The sequence below is a fragment of the Desmodus rotundus genome, chromosome 6 (genome assembly GCF_022682495.2).
Source record: "Desmodus rotundus isolate HL8 chromosome 6, HLdesRot8A.1, whole genome shotgun sequence".
NCBI lineage: Eukaryota > Metazoa > Chordata > Mammalia > Chiroptera > Phyllostomidae > Desmodus > Desmodus rotundus.
In genome coordinates this window covers 117,089,104-117,103,890 of record NC_071392.1, presented here as the reverse complement: position 1 = coordinate 117,103,890, position 14,787 = coordinate 117,089,104, and the positions used below count along the sequence as shown (strand labels likewise).

The following is a 14,787-nucleotide window of genomic DNA, read 5'->3' as shown; positions in this document are numbered from 1 at the left end:
AAGCAGGCAGGAGAGGCCAGGTGGCCACCTGCATCTGTGTTTATTGTTCTGTGTTCTCCAACCCTAGCAGAGCAGAGTGTGAGGCCAGGGGTAGCTGGGCCCATTCCATGGTTCTATGGACCAGCCAGAGTCCGTAAGACATCTATTGGGAGGAAAACCCACTATTCAGGGGGCCTGGCACCCCCTCTTCCGCACTGCCAGGCCCAAAGCCCCCACTGGGATTCATGATGTGGTAAGCATGAGTGTGCAGGCTGCAGTGGGAGCGAGGCAGCCATGGGGTCAAGAGGCCGTTGGAAGCTCCATGGGAGCCTGGGCAGGCCTCCTGAGGCTGCTGGGCATCTCCCTTGACCTAGAGAGAAGTCGGGATGCTGGGCCAGTAAGATGGGCCAGACACAAATGGAACCTTCCCAGGCCACCTCTCCCTGAGCTGTCCTCTCCCACTGTCCCCTTCCCATGCTCCTGTCAACCAATATTCCAGGTCTGCACAAAGTCCATGTCTTTTAGAGGAACCGACCCAGAGAGTGAAGTCCTGCATTCCAGCACCTCCCTGGGATGCTTCCCTGCCAAGAGCATCAGCACAGTGCTGGGGCTTCCAACCAGCCCCCAAGGAAGGGAGGTGAGAGAAGCCTGTAGGGCTGGAGGGGCCTTGAACATGGGGAGGAAGTCCTCTCCCCACTCAGGCCCATGGGTTGAGGTCTGTCCGCAGCCCTGGCCCTGCATCTGTCTGTGTTGCCATCCAGGGTGTGGGTGTGAATTCCGGAGAGACCTCCCGTCTGGGCCAGCAGGGTCCAGACCTGCAGACCTGGTTGGGAGATGGAGAGAAGGTCCTGGAGGACAGCTGGCTGTGTGGGGACAGGAAGCCACTTCTCTACACTTGTTCAGTTTGGGCCACTGTGTGGGCCACGTGGCTAGATGGGCCCTAAAGAGGGAGACCTGGACCCCAGCTCCCCATCCCTGCTACAGCCTTTTGAAGCCACAGCCCACCCAGGGCCGGGGAAGGAGGCAAGGCCAGCCAGAGACCTACCGTAATTAGGAGTATGCCAGGCCCTGAAGCCCCCGGGCTGGAGAGTGGAACTTCTCAGAATCCTCAAAAGGCTGGTCTGCAGTAATCAAGGGGAGAGGCTATGAGCTATGTGTAGTTTGGGGATCGTATCTGCCTGCCTCTCTGGGCTGGGGACAGTATGCAGGGCATATAACACTTCCTGAGTACAGAGATATGGAGAGCCTTGAAGGTAGTCAGCCACCCCATCCCGGGCCTGGAATCAGCATCGCAGAATCAGGGGAGGCATGCCCCTCACCTAACCTTTCCTGCCCTAGCTTCCTCAATTGAGAGATGATTCTGGACCCCTTTTCCCTGGCCAACCTCCCCCAGAGGGCCTGGTTCAAGGACAGGAAGCAGACGGCCAGGGACCAGGACAGGACAGAAAGAAGGCCTGCCTCCAGGAGCGCTGATACCCACTGAGACAGCCTCAGAGTCATGTCCTCCTCCCATAGCTCCATGAGGGTGTTACTTCCATCACCCCTCGCCCCTGCCTAACGACCTCCCATGCTTCTCTTCGTTGGCAGGATAAATTGATGGCCCCCTGTCATCCCCACCCCTTACATTTTAAGCTCTAGACACCCTTAGGTTAAGAAAAACAAGGCAAAAAATGGCTGCCCTTTCAAATCGTCCTAGAGCATTATCCGACAAGCCCACCCTACAAGACATCTTCCTCTAGGGGATGGGACATTTTTTGACTAGCCACACACTATTGGTTAGGACTCGGGCTTCCTTAAGTGGGAGGAAATTGATAAATGGCAAATGACAACCACTGTTCACATGGGATGTGGAAGGGTGACATGATCTCAACGTTTTATCTGTGAAATGGGGGAGGGGAAGCTGGGCCAAACCTTGTCCAAAGCCAGTCCCCTTCCAGCCAGTGAGTGACCCAGTCCCTCACAGTGGTGTGTGCTACCCTCCAGTGGACGCACAGGTCAAAAGCATGCAGCCCACGTGGGGTTCCTCCAGCTCCGAGTCTCTCTGCTCTGGGCTCAGCTGGGTGGGGATGGGGCCTTGGGGTAACTCTCAGACCTCTCCAGCTGGAATCTGAGTCCCTTTTCCCTTGGTCAAGTGGCCAGTGGTGACCATTCCAAACTATGCGGCCCAGGGAAGTGGGGTCCAGATGGACCCCCTGGGGCCCCTGCAGAGCTCCTTGCTCTGTACCCTCCAGGGAGAAATGGTCACCCGGCTTGATGCTCTGGGGGGGATGTGGATCGCATGGGCCCCAGCTGCTCCTCCAGGTCACAGTGAGGCAGACTGGACCACTCACCTGGAAGCCCCTCTCCGTGGGCTCTGGGGCAGGCCTGGGGTGGGGAGCTGGGTGGGCGCAGCACGGGGGCGAAGGCGCTCCTCTGTTTGACAGCGGAGATCATGTTGACAGGCGAGAAGGAGAAGATGCTGGTGGTGGGGGCAGCAGCCGGGAGGGACATGGAGGAGGCAGCGGCCAGCGGGGGGCTAGAGGGCATGACTCCGGGGCGGGGCGGGGAGGGGCAGGCGCATCAGGGAAGGCAGTGGGAGACACAACAGGGAGACAGCACCAGAGTGAGCGGCGTGGGCTGCTGACCGCAGGCCCGGGCCTCACTGGGGGCTGTGAGGGTCCTGGAGAGACCAGTGCAGGGCAGGACCTGGAGGCAGGCTGGGAGCCTCTGAGGTCCTGGGTCAACACTCGCCTTCTGGGGGGTTCTGGAGACCCTTTGTCAGGGCTTGAGGTGACAGAGTCAGACTAGGTAAAAATAAAAGCAGCACTAGAACATCGAACAAAATCAAATACTGGGACGTGGCCCCAAAGATGAGGGATGAGCAAGAGATGGAACAAGTTAGGATTCCTGCCGAAAACCACTGGGAGTATGAAGTGCTGGGAAATGTTTGGGGGCCCTGGAGTACCAAAGTTAGAGCCAAAGATCGGGGTTCACAGCAAAGATGGGGCAAGTAGGCAGGGATGAAGCTTGGGGAATATACAAAGGCTCCTGTTACAAGGCCTCTCTGTCCAGGGGCAGAGCTCAGAGCAAGCACTTTAACTTCCTCCACAAATACGTCCCCCTTACCAATCACCCCTCACCCCGGGCACTTTGTTCTCTACCGGCTTAATACAGGTCCTTGTCATATCCAGCCTGGGGCCTGTATCACCCTCTTCCAGCCGGTCAATTTTAAAGAAAGGCGTAGGCATCCACATTTTCAGATTTCCCTGTCTTCCAACCCCCTAACCTCCTCTCCTGGGATCCTGCCCAGGGCATGTCCAAATCCCTCTTTCTATATCCTCATCTAAACCCAATTCCCTACATTTCCTAAAGATCAATCAGGCTGTGATTTCAGTGTTGTTTGAACAGCTGGCTATCGGGTGGAGGCTGGGCTTTCTGGAAGAAACCAATAGCCTGAGAAGGCTAGCTGCCTTCGGCATCAAAACACTCCCCCCCTACACACACATCAGTACAGTGTTCCCCCCACCCCCTTCCAAACGTCCTCAGGCCATGGATGGTCATCTCCTTTAAAACAATGCTCACTGCCAGCTGATGAGGCCAAGAGCTCCACGGAGGGCTTGAGGCAAATTCACTTTCTCTCTCAAGGCCAGGGGCTCACAGCCATGCTGTGTAGGTTGGGTATAACCAGGAGTTGTGGGTCAGTCCAGGGCTGCTGGTGGCCAAAGTAGAAGACCAAGCAGCAGCCTAAACAGCCCCAGACCCTTTGTCCGGGATAGTTCTGGATGGCACCCTAGGCACATCTTGGCACACTCAGTGGAAATGACGGCCCCTGAGGCTATACCACAAAGTATTCTGCACATGAGAAGTGGATGGGACCTGGGCAAGCACTAGTCAAGATGGTGTTATGAGATGGGACTGGCTCTTGGGCAAGTCCAGGGTGTCCCCAGCTGATGCTGGAGGTTAGGGTATAAGCAGCTCTAGAATTCTCGATCCTCTGGATGACTAGGGAGACCCCAGGGGGCCTGATTTCTGCCCACTGAGGCCGTGTGTTCCTCCACTGGCTACGGCACTGTGTGTATAGTGGGGGGAGGGAGGTTGCTGGTTCAGATTCCATCAGCTTCAAATCCAAGGGGCACCCAAAGAGAGGTGTTAAAAGTACTGCCCCAGAACTGAAGAAAAGCGAGAGCAGTGAAGACTGGCCTGAGCAAATGGCCAGGAGAGACAGAGGTCTTGGGAGGGATACCAGAAGGTTGTGGCCCGTGTATCTGGAGCCTACGGTTCCAGAGATTGAGTCCAGGAAGGGAGGAGAGTGGCAGACTCAAACCCACAGCCAGAAAAGGCGGTACCCAGGATGCAGAGCCCTGGCAAGGACGGCTAGGCAGGTGGCCAGATATTTGGATCCTCAGCAGCAGCAAACATACGGCAGGAAAACAGGTGAGGAAACCACAGGAAAAGCCACACAACCAGCTTCTCCTCGGGCAGCCTTCTGGCTCAGCACATCCTCCAGGACTTGAGGTACAGTCTCTCTTACAGTTGGTAGGGAGATGCCTTGCACACAGTAGGTGCTTTACAAATGTCTGTCCAATAGCTAAGCTATAAGGAGCTGAAAACAAGCTGCTCTGGAACTTGGTGTTTGAAAGAGGGACTTGAGGCCCGTGCAAATGGTAAAAACATAAATGTCTTGTTGCACATCCACCTAGCTTTGAACTGCCCCACCCCCAGAAGCCAGACAGAGGATGATTAGTGGCCAGTGACACGTTCAGATCTGAGAACAACCCTAGGCAGGGGGTGGCAATGGTTCTATTTCACAGTGAAGAAACTGACGTTCAAAGTGAATAACACGCCGAATGACAGATAGCTCCCGATTTGAACACCCAAACTCTGAATCCAGCTGTCTGATTCGCTCGCTCTACGCGGTCCCACGGCAGGGAGCCACGTCTTCCCCGCTTCCACCCCGGGCCTATCAGAACAATGCTACAGCGGAGTGTGGGGCCAGGTGGAAGCCCACTTATCTTGAGCCCAGAGTTCCCCCAGGCTTCCGGCAGGGGGAGCTATCCTCCTCCCAAAGTCCTAGTAAAAGATGGAAAGGAGGCGGTAGCCAGGTTTCAGCCGGGTCCCCTAGTTAAAACCCCATTTCGAGCGGGCACAAGTACTAGGTGCGATGTGTACGGAGTCAGCAAAAAGAGCTAAAGATACAAGAACTGCCCCAGGCCCTGGGCCTGGGATGTGAAGCCGAGGAGTCGAGTTGAGTGGCCCGCCCCCAGCTTCAGAGAGAGAGAGGTCGCACGCAGGCCAGCCTGGCATTCAGTGGAAAGGCCAGTGTCAGTCCTCACAGGACGGGTGCCGGAAGGGCCCCCTCACCGCCCCCCCGCCCCCCAGGGCTGAGCATCACTTTGCTCCCTGGGGTCCTGGTTCTTCCCTTCTTGGGTAGGGGGCACTCACTGGCGAAGGGTGAGGTGGCCGTGGAGCCATTGAGGAAGCTAGGGGACCCGGGCACGCCGAGGCCAGCCACTCCCGGAGTCCCGTAGCCGCCGAGGCCCGCTCCGAGGCCGCTGCCGTAGCTGCTCTGCTGCGAGCCGGGGCTGGGCGCGAACCCGCGCGGGGACGCGCTGCTGCAGCTGCGGGCGTAGCCTGTGAGAGAGCGCGGTCAGGCTGGCAGTGCGGCCAGGAAGGGGCCGTGGGCGCGCCGGGAACTGCGGGACGCACCCGGCTCCGGGCCCGGCGTGGCTTCCCCGACTGCGACAGCCAGCGGGCTGCTGAAGGCGTTGATGCCCACGACGGTGGGGTGCGGGTGGCCGGGGGCCAGGGGCCCGAGGGGCGCGGGCGCGCGGGGGGCGCTGTACAGAGCCTCGGCGACGTCCGCTGCGCGCTTCAGCAGCAGCTCCTGTGGAGACACGAGCAGGGCACGTCGGGGCAGCCGCGGGCGCCGGGATGGGGTCCGCCCCGGGCTCCGCGGCGCTGGGAGGCGGCGGGAGGCGCCATACCTGGTTACTGCTGGGCACTCCGTACAGGGCCTCCGCCAAGTCCGCCGCCCGCTTCAACAGCACTTCCTGGGGGCAGGGGAGGACACAGCGGGACCAAGGAGCAGTCCCCGGGGAGCGACGGAGCAGCCGGGCACCCTGTTCTCTCCCCCTAAGCCACAGAACGCCCTCATCCCTGCCCTGCCGCGCCCCCCTGAGTACCTTGGGCAGCCTCTCGGGATCTCCGGGGTGTCTGGGAATGACTTTTTGTAGCCTCTGGAATCCGTAGTCAATGGTGGGTTCATTCAGGGCTGGGGAAAGCGGCCACGTTTGCAGGACGCCCCGTCCCAGTGCCAAGTGCAGGGCCCCGCCCACCAGCCACCAGTTGGGGAGCCTCGCTGCAGACCCCTCCACCAAGTCCAGCCCAAACCTCCCGGAAACTCCGGGCACAAGGAGTCAGTGAGGTTCGAAGTTTCCTCAGTTCCTTTCTTACCACCCAAAGGGAAACTGTATGTACATATTAGCTTCTGCAGAACTGGAGGGGGGGTTTTCTGTCTACATTTGGTCTTATCAGGCGTGAATTATTTGTTATAAAACAGAAACCGGCCCCCCAACAATCTCCATTTATCCCTCACCCCAACTTAACTCGCCCGCGTCAAAGCCTTATCTACCTTCACCTCCAACGTCAGATTTAGAGATGTTCTTTAGCTTACACCAAGGCATAAAACACTCCAGGTCTTTGCACGTGCATACCTCCTCCCCTCTCCCCGGACTTTCCTTCCTACCTCCACCTCCTCACTCCTCCCTCCAGTCCCAGTTTAGCCCGCACTCAGGCACTCGCTCGAGGAGGAATTCCCTGGCTGCCAGCCCCTGTGTGCACCGCCTAACCTCCCTGACAGTAAGTAGGGTCGCTACCAAGTGGTGGGAGCCCCGCAAAGGGCTCGTGGAATATCTGTTGGGTAGGGTGGGAGAGATGGGGAGAAATGGGTGGCTTGGGCTGGGGCGGAGGTGGAGAGGATTCTGGCCAATGGCCAAATTTTACCCTGCATCTTCAGGGGGTGGCTTTCACTTAGGTCATGTGTTAGCTAACTTCTTGCCCTGGCTTCCTGCAAGGTGTGTGTGTGTGTGTGTGTGTGTGTGTGTCTCTGTGTGTGTGTGTGTGTTTGTACGCATGCAGAGTGAGGCTTGGAGAAACCAAGAGACCCAGGGAGGATTCAGGGAGCAGTGGGTTTATTTGGGGGCACCTGTGAAATAAACATCCCCGTGGAGATGTTCGAGACTCCGGGGAGTGGGATGTTCTAGACACTCTGGCGAGAAGTCCCAGGGCAGAGAGAATGTCGAGGAGGCAGAGACTCCACGCACGGGAGGAGCCTGAAGAGCCAGATGCCAGGGAAAGAGAAGCACAGGGAAAGAAAGTCGAAGGAGGAGGGGTCATAGAGTACAGGTGGGTGGCCCGGATAGGAAGGAAAGCAGCCGCTAGGGGGCGTGGCCAAACCGCAGACTTTGGGTAACTGGAGACCAGTGTTCAGCACTGTAAGCAGGACAGAGCTCCTTCCACCCACCCTCGGCCTCCCCTCCCACGCCTGACTCCTTACCTGTGTAGACAAAGCGGCCGGGGGCTCCCTTGCAAAACTGCTTGGACTTGTAGGACAGGGTCACCTCCACCACCCCGGGAATGTGCCTCGGAGGTGTCTGCACCCGAATGGCGTGGGGCGTGATGAGCTGTAAACGGAGAGAGGAAGCCTGCAAATTCCGACTCTATGAGGGGAGGGGCGACGGTCCAGCCCCAAGGCCCGGAAGGAGTCTGGCAGGGGTGGCCCACCTCGCTCCACACGAGCACGTTCCCGAACACGACCTGCAACCCATCGAAGAAGTTGTCCCCGATGACAATGACGGTGGCGCCGCCCGTGGTCCAGCCCTCTCCGGGGCTGATGGCCTTTATGCAAGGGGTGGCAGCTGGGAGGCAGGAGAGGAGCCAGGTCAGGTCCTGGCCCCAAGGTAGGGCCTGGAGGTTGGCTGGGCCTGCGGCAGTGGGACAGGTTGGGGAGTCCTGACCTTCGGAGGGGTCCAGGCGGCGTGCCCTGCGGCCGTGCTTGGAGTTGTTGTGCACAAACATGTTGTCAGACACGGCCAGCACGTGTCCGTCCACGCTCACGGTCGTGGACACCACCACCTGCAGGGAGAGCCGAGGCCAGCCTGGCTGGAGCCCTGGAGAGAGGGAGGCTCCCAGGAGGGAACTGTTGTGGAGGACCAGCAACTTGAGGCTGGTGGCTGGATGCTAGCATTCAGGGTTTCTGGCATGGGGAAGAGCTTCAGCGCCTCAGGGGCTGAGCTGGTGCAAGGGGAGCCAGCTGGGTCAGGTGACACCCCAGAAGCACAATCTCTGGCTGCCCAGGGAAAACTGACCCCCAGGAGCTAGAAAAATCAAGAGCTCTGGAAAAAACAAAAACAAAAAACAAAAAACCTGTCTCCTTGGGTGGAGTGGCTAATGCTTTTGCACATACATAGTAGCCCAGGCTGCATCCCTGGGGCTCCAAGGCAGGAATGGGTCTTAGGTAAGTGGGAGTGAGAGTTTTGATGGGGGCGGAGGTGCAGCATCAGCTTCAGAACCTGTCAGCAGGAGCCCCCACCCTTGGGAGGAAATTGGGGCTGCCTTCTTCGCCCCTCCTTCACTGGGACGGGTGTGCAGGTTGGGGATGTGCTAAGGGCAGCTGCTCTCTGCTTCACGCTATGCAAATTAGCTGGGTCGTTAATCATGTAAAAATGTCACAATTAGCATCTCCTTAAGTGGGACTCTAATGAAGCCTCCCTTGGCAGCCAGCATAAGTTGAGATGGAGCCACTCCACCCCCAGCAGGCACCAGACCCTGAAGCACAGCGCTGGGCTGGGCAGGGATCTACCCTCCAGGCCTTTCCTAGGGTGACAGGGCTTTAGCCTCCCCCCAGCTCCCACTGTCAGGAAAGGGCAGATTTACAGGGCGGACCCTCTCCCCAGACCCACCTGGAAGCGGCGCATGTCTCGGGGATTCCCTGCATTCTTCAGGCAGTTCTGGTTGCATTTGAGGAAGAACTTGAGGAAGAACCTGAAACAAGTGTAGTCAGTGGGCTCAAGGGTCTGGGAGTTCTGGAAACAGATGAAGACCCAACTGCTTCCTGCCACGCCTCCTCCCAGCTGAGTGACCCTTCTGTCTGCTCACGTGCAGGCACACACCCCACCCCACGATCCCATCACAAGCTGCACACATGGGATGCCTGATGTCCACAGAGTAGGCTGGTCCCAACGACTGCTTCGTACACAGACTATCCCCACAGCGTAGGATCACGCGGTGCCTATTTGTCCCACAAAGTATATACTCATCACACTTACCCAAAGTGTATTGTGTCCATTATATATACCGTATGTACCTACGACCTGTGCGTTATGCCCACCACACAATTTATACTTCATTTGTAGCCGGTACTCACACCTGTAAACTTGTCCCACTCCATGTATATTTGTCATAGTATATGCCCATAGTATATAAGCATCCATATCACATAGCATGCCCACCCCCCAGAGTGTACCCACCACCTGCGCAGTGTACACTGTCATAAACTGTACATCCTCTCTACACACTGTATATGCCTTACACACTATTACAACACAGCCACCACGCAGTGTATACCCACCCCACTCAGGACATACCCTTCACTGAAGCCTGTGCAATGTGTACTCCACATACAGCCTGTACTTATCACACACATGTGATACACGAATTACACATGGTCTGTACCCACTGCACGCAGTGTATGCTCATCCTACACAGCATATAAGCACAGAAAGAACAGAGCAGTACATGCGTTAATATACCATTTGATGTTGGATATGATTACTCAAACTATAGTTATCACAAGTACTGTACAGTCATCACATGTAGCAAGCAGGTCCCCCTTCCTCCTTCACAGCAGATCCCAATGAATCCCCCTCACACACAGATCTCGCTCACACATAGCAGACCCCCCTGCCCAAGCACCCCCAAAGAGATCTTCCTCACACACTCTGTATCCATTATACACAGCAAAAACCTACTCACACCAATACCCATCATATATGCATCCAGTGCCTGTCAGACACACAGTACAGACACAGGGAATACCTTCCTTTTCACATACAGTCATTGGAAAAGAGGACGGCATATGCAGTGATGAGGCTGCTTTTTAGACAAACACACGAGCACCTGGTCTTCCATCCTTCCAGGCAGCTGGCTGAGATGGTGGGGCCTTAGCCCCGCCACCCACCAGTGAGGTAACCACGCATAGTCTTCTGGTTTTGGACTCTCGGTAAATTTGGAATGCTATCACTATCGGCCTTAGTCCCTGTGGGACTCTGTGAGCATCTGGGGAGATGCCCTGTGCAAACTGAAGCGTGCGGGGGTCCTGGCATGTGGCGCTGCCTCCTGGGCTGCTCTATGAGCTCCTCCGGTCAGCTCCCTCATTTTATCAGCACCCCCTAGTTTTGAACTCCGAATCTGAACATTTTAACTCATCAGAGTTGCCCTCAAAGTCTACAAACATGACATTCGCGTTCAGAGAACGATCTGATACAGGCTCTGAAAACAAGTCCCAAGAGAGGAGTTCGCCAAGTGCTGGGAGTGGTGGGTACCACCTCTGGGACAGAGGTGTCCCGGGGAAGCCTCATTGGGTGCTGGCGCTAGTCACTTTCCTGGAGATGTACCGCATCCCAGGCCCTGCCTCTGTCCCACTGCTGACCCCTCAGATACCTGTCAGTTCCCCCTGCACAATGGGTGCCCCTCTGGGAGCCCCCTTGAGTTCCCTTTCTATACACACATCACATCGGCACATATTTCCATCCTCAGGGAACACCCCCAAAATACTTTCACATAGTGCAGACCTTCTATACGCCCTGCAGAACACTCTGAGGTGCAGACACGTCATGTGACCCTAAATCGTGCACACCCATCATGTGTCTACTTCACCCACCCCTGCAGGGTACCCTGCCGTACACACAGCTCTTGTGTCACCAAACGGTAGTCACCAAGTGTAGATGCCATATGTAATTCAGTAGGTCCCCCAGGGTGCAGGCACCTCAAATGCTCCCAAACAGTATACCTGCGCAGAGCAGACGCTTCATTTATATCACCATTGTAAAGACTCCCTAGACCCGTATAAGACACCCCAGGGTGTAGACACCTCTACGCCCACAGCAGTCATCTAGTGCATGTCCCACGTTTATAGGACAGAGTGTTGACACCCTAATCACATGCAGTGCAGACCAGTTTATTTACATTCTGTGTTAATACACTCAGTCCTTTACAAGGTGCTGAACTGAGGAGGGCAAAAGAGCAGGATAGGACATAGTCCCCGTCCCGAAGGGGATAAATGCTGACCCTTGGATGTCACTGATAATTCAACAAGTGCGGGAGTGCCCTGAAGATGACACACGCTTCCCTTACATGCTCACACGTGCCCACTGCATGCAACCCCACTCCCCAACCACACAATCCAGAGGAAGGGCTCCTGGGTCGGGGCCGGAGAGGGAGGCTCTGGCCCAGGCACTGACTCGCTGTGAGTCCTGCCTCTCTGGCAGGCATCCTGATCCAGGAACCAGGAAAGCAGCAACTGAGGGCTGCCAAGGCACCTCCAGTCCTGCCTCCCGGACATCCTTTATTTCCCACCTCCTCAGTGCCAATGCCTTAGGCTGCTGTCTCCTGCAGGGTCCTGGCTCCCTCTGGGGGAACTCCCTCTCCCACCCGGTCCGAGGCACGTCAAGGCACACACTCTCCAGAGAGCCGTGGCTGCAGCAGCGCACGCCTGACCCTCCTTGCCAGCCTCAGGGCTGTTAAGAAAAATTATCCACAACTTGCAAATAAAGCAAAAAGATGACTGTGAGTCCTTCCAAAGTCTTCCTGGAACAGTGGTTTTCAAAGTGTGGTACCCAGACCAGCAGCAGCAGCAGCAGCATCTGGGAACTGGCTGGAAATGCAGAAATCTCAGGCCTCCCCTCAGACACGCGGAATCAGAAACTCCTGGGGGTGGGGCAGGCCATCTGTGTTTTCATCATTCCTCCAGGTGATTCCGATGCTTCCGAAGGTTTGTGAAGCACTGCCCTAGAGCTGCGCCACCCCGTACAATGGCCACTAGCCCTGTGTGACATCGAGCACTTCAAAGGCAGTTAGTTGGAACTGAGATGTGCTGTCAGTATACAATTCCTCTCAGGTTTCCACTGCTTAGTCAGAAAAAAAAGAATGTAAAGGACCTCATCAGTGAATTTTTTGGTATTGAGTACATATTGCAATGATAACAATTTTGGATATATTTGGTTAAATAAAATGTATTGAACAGCCCTGAATGATGTAGCTCAACTTATTGGGTGTTGTCCCGCAAAATGAAAGGTCGCAGGTTTGATTCCTGGTCAGGACACATGCCCAGGTTGCAGGTTTGGTCTCTGGCCAGGGAGCATATGAGAGTCAACTAACCGATGTTTCCCTGTTTCTTCCTTCCTTCCCCTCTTACTAAAAATAAATAAAATAAAATAAAAATATTGTCACAATGAATGTTACCAGTTACTTCTTTTTTTAAAAGTGTGGCTACTAGAAAATTTAAAATTACATGAGTGGCTTGCATTATACTTATATTGACAATGTTGCTGAGAGTACTATGTAGTACAATGTAGAGTACTAGGTAGTACAATGTAGAGTACTATGTTAACAAAGCCATCTAGAGTTAGCTGATTCTCCCGGGGAAGTAACTTTGACTCATATTCGCTATTGACTGGGGCTCCGACCACTTAAAATTAGGTGCTAATCTACAGAAAACTGGTAAGATGCAAGTGATTTTTGTTGGGAAAAGTAAATAATTTCTGCTTGGTAGAGAAATTAGCTCTGAAGGTTACAATTTTATTTATTGTCCTATGGACATTAACTAGCTTCCTATCTAACTTGGCAACCTTATTCCAGTATTTTTCACATATCACCTTTCTTCTCCCATCTGCCCTCCCTCCCTCCACCCCTCTCTGTAACTATATACTCCCCTGGAAAGAAGAGAGCCTGGCAGGGTCTGGGTAAGTGAGGATTGAACCATCCTGCTCTGGGGCCAGGGCCATCCCGCAGGGACCTAAGGCAGGAAGGGATGTGGACTTAGTTCCTAGGGGCTGTGAAGTTCTGCTTTGTTGTCATGGAAGCCCCTCCCTCCCAAGCCTGGATGATGCCAGGGGTGGGGGAGGATGGGAGGACAGGAGAAGGATGTTCCTGAAAAGTTTCGCCACCTCATAGGGCTTGCAGAGAGCCTGGGGAAGCCACTTCTACCTGGCTGGGCAGGGCCAAGCCCACACTCGCCCTGGCTGAGTTGAGTGCCCCTACAGAGGGTGAGTGTTTTAGGATGCCTCCTGGATTAGGCAGGACCTGTGCCCAGGGCCATCCCTACTGCGGCCATGATGCTATTTGGGGGCATGATCCCACAGAAAGGGTGGTAAGAGAAAGGTCAAGTCCCAGGAGCTGCCATTGAAATTACTAGAAGAAAACACCGTGAGTTACAGATAAAATGCAAAACTGCAAAAAGAAATTTAAAAAGTATCCCGGTCAGATTTATCAAGCACTTAGCCACAGCCTGGAACTCTGCTGAGTCCTCCCTTGCATTATCTCGTTTAGTTTTCTTACAGTCCTGGGGTGGTGGAGGTATCTCTGCAATCACGTCCACTTTACCGACGGGAACACCGAGGGTAAGCAAGAATAAGCTGCAAAGTCACAGTGAATGCCAAATGAACTTGACACTTCATGCGCCACTGATTGATAAGAATCATGCAGAAGTCCCTCTAAGGGGGGTTCTCAGAGTCCAACTTAGCCCCAGCCACGAGGCTGCCCCTGCAGGACTGTGCAGGAAGCCGTCCTTTAAAAGAGGCGGGCCTAGCAGGCAACAGGGTAGCCCTGGGCTGAGGATTTCCTCAGGGTTACACACTCATCAGGGCTGCAAGGGAGCCTCGGGTCTCCTTATCCCTGGTTTTAAGCCTTTGGTTGTTGTCGCTACTGCTCTCAGTCAGAAGATGTTTAGGATTAGAGGCCAGTTGCCCAAGATGAGCCAAAAGGTGATTAGTATTGCAGTTCAGTGAAGGGTACACATGGCTTCATCGTTCTATTTTGTCTCTATCTTCAACATTCTCCATAAAGTTGAATGAAAGACCAGATGAAGAGCTGTGCCCCGGCCGGGTGGCTCCGTGGGTTGGAGCGTTGTCCCGTGCACCGAAAGGTCACAGGTTTGACTCCCAGGCAGGGCACATGCCTGGGTCGCGGTTTGATCCCCAGTGAGGGTGTGTACAGGAGGCAACCAGTCAATGTTTCTCTTTCCCATCAATGTTTCTCTCTCTCTCTCCCCCACTCCCTTTCTCTCTCTAAAATCAATATCCTGAGGATTAAAAAAAAGGACCAGATGAAGAGCCGTGGACAGCAGTCATCCGACTAATAAAGCAACCGAAGGTGGTAGTCAGGCATCATCACTCTGGATGCCTAAGATTTAAATGAAACCTAAGAGCAGAGCAGTTCACTCACACACCTGAACTCAGTTTAGCCGTCTTAATCATTTCTATAAATGCTTTTTATTCCTGTCTGTAAAAACAACTCAGGATGAAATTAAAATGAACCTCCCTAGCCAATGAAATGTTCCCTATCAAAGAAGCAGATGCGGGATTCACTAGGACTCAAACGCAAACAGTTGACTTATTTGTAACTTCTCCGGGGCGACACCACAGCGTAAGGAAACGCCCCCAGCACAGTGCTTTACTCAGGAGACAAGAGATAAGGAAAACATGGAGGTGGTTGGTATGACTCCACTGTTAAACTTTGGCTTCTCAGGGGCGGGAGAGCAGACTGGGATGGAGC

General features: G+C 54.9%; 1 protein-coding gene across 3 annotated transcripts in view; it reads right to left on the bottom strand.

The window, feature by feature from the left end:
* EBF4 (EBF family member 4) overlaps positions 1–14,787 on the bottom strand; it is a 47,253-nt gene continuing 32,466 nt past the window's right edge. The window contains exons 8-18 of one of the 3 annotated variants that reach the window (XM_053926528.1): positions 8,919–9,000; positions 7,974–8,091; positions 7,741–7,874; positions 7,514–7,640; positions 6,141–6,229; positions 5,943–6,008; positions 5,665–5,842; positions 5,401–5,589; positions 2,310–2,507; positions 1,025–1,100; positions 1–802 (exon numbers count right to left, since the gene is read on the bottom strand). In XM_053926528.1, the coding sequence (XP_053782503.1) occupies positions 1,030–1,100; positions 2,310–2,507; positions 5,401–5,589; positions 5,665–5,842; positions 5,943–6,008; positions 6,141–6,229; positions 7,514–7,640; positions 7,741–7,874; positions 7,974–8,091; positions 8,919–9,000 (1,252 nt within the window). In that variant the 3' untranslated portion in view covers positions 1–802; positions 1,025–1,029. Of the gene's footprint in view, positions 803–1,024; positions 1,101–2,309; positions 2,508–5,400; positions 5,590–5,664; positions 5,843–5,942; positions 6,230–7,513; positions 7,641–7,740; positions 7,875–7,973; positions 8,092–8,918; positions 9,001–14,787 lie in introns of all 3 variants that reach the window. The other 2 variants (XR_008427097.2, XM_053926529.2) reach the window with 2 other exon arrangements.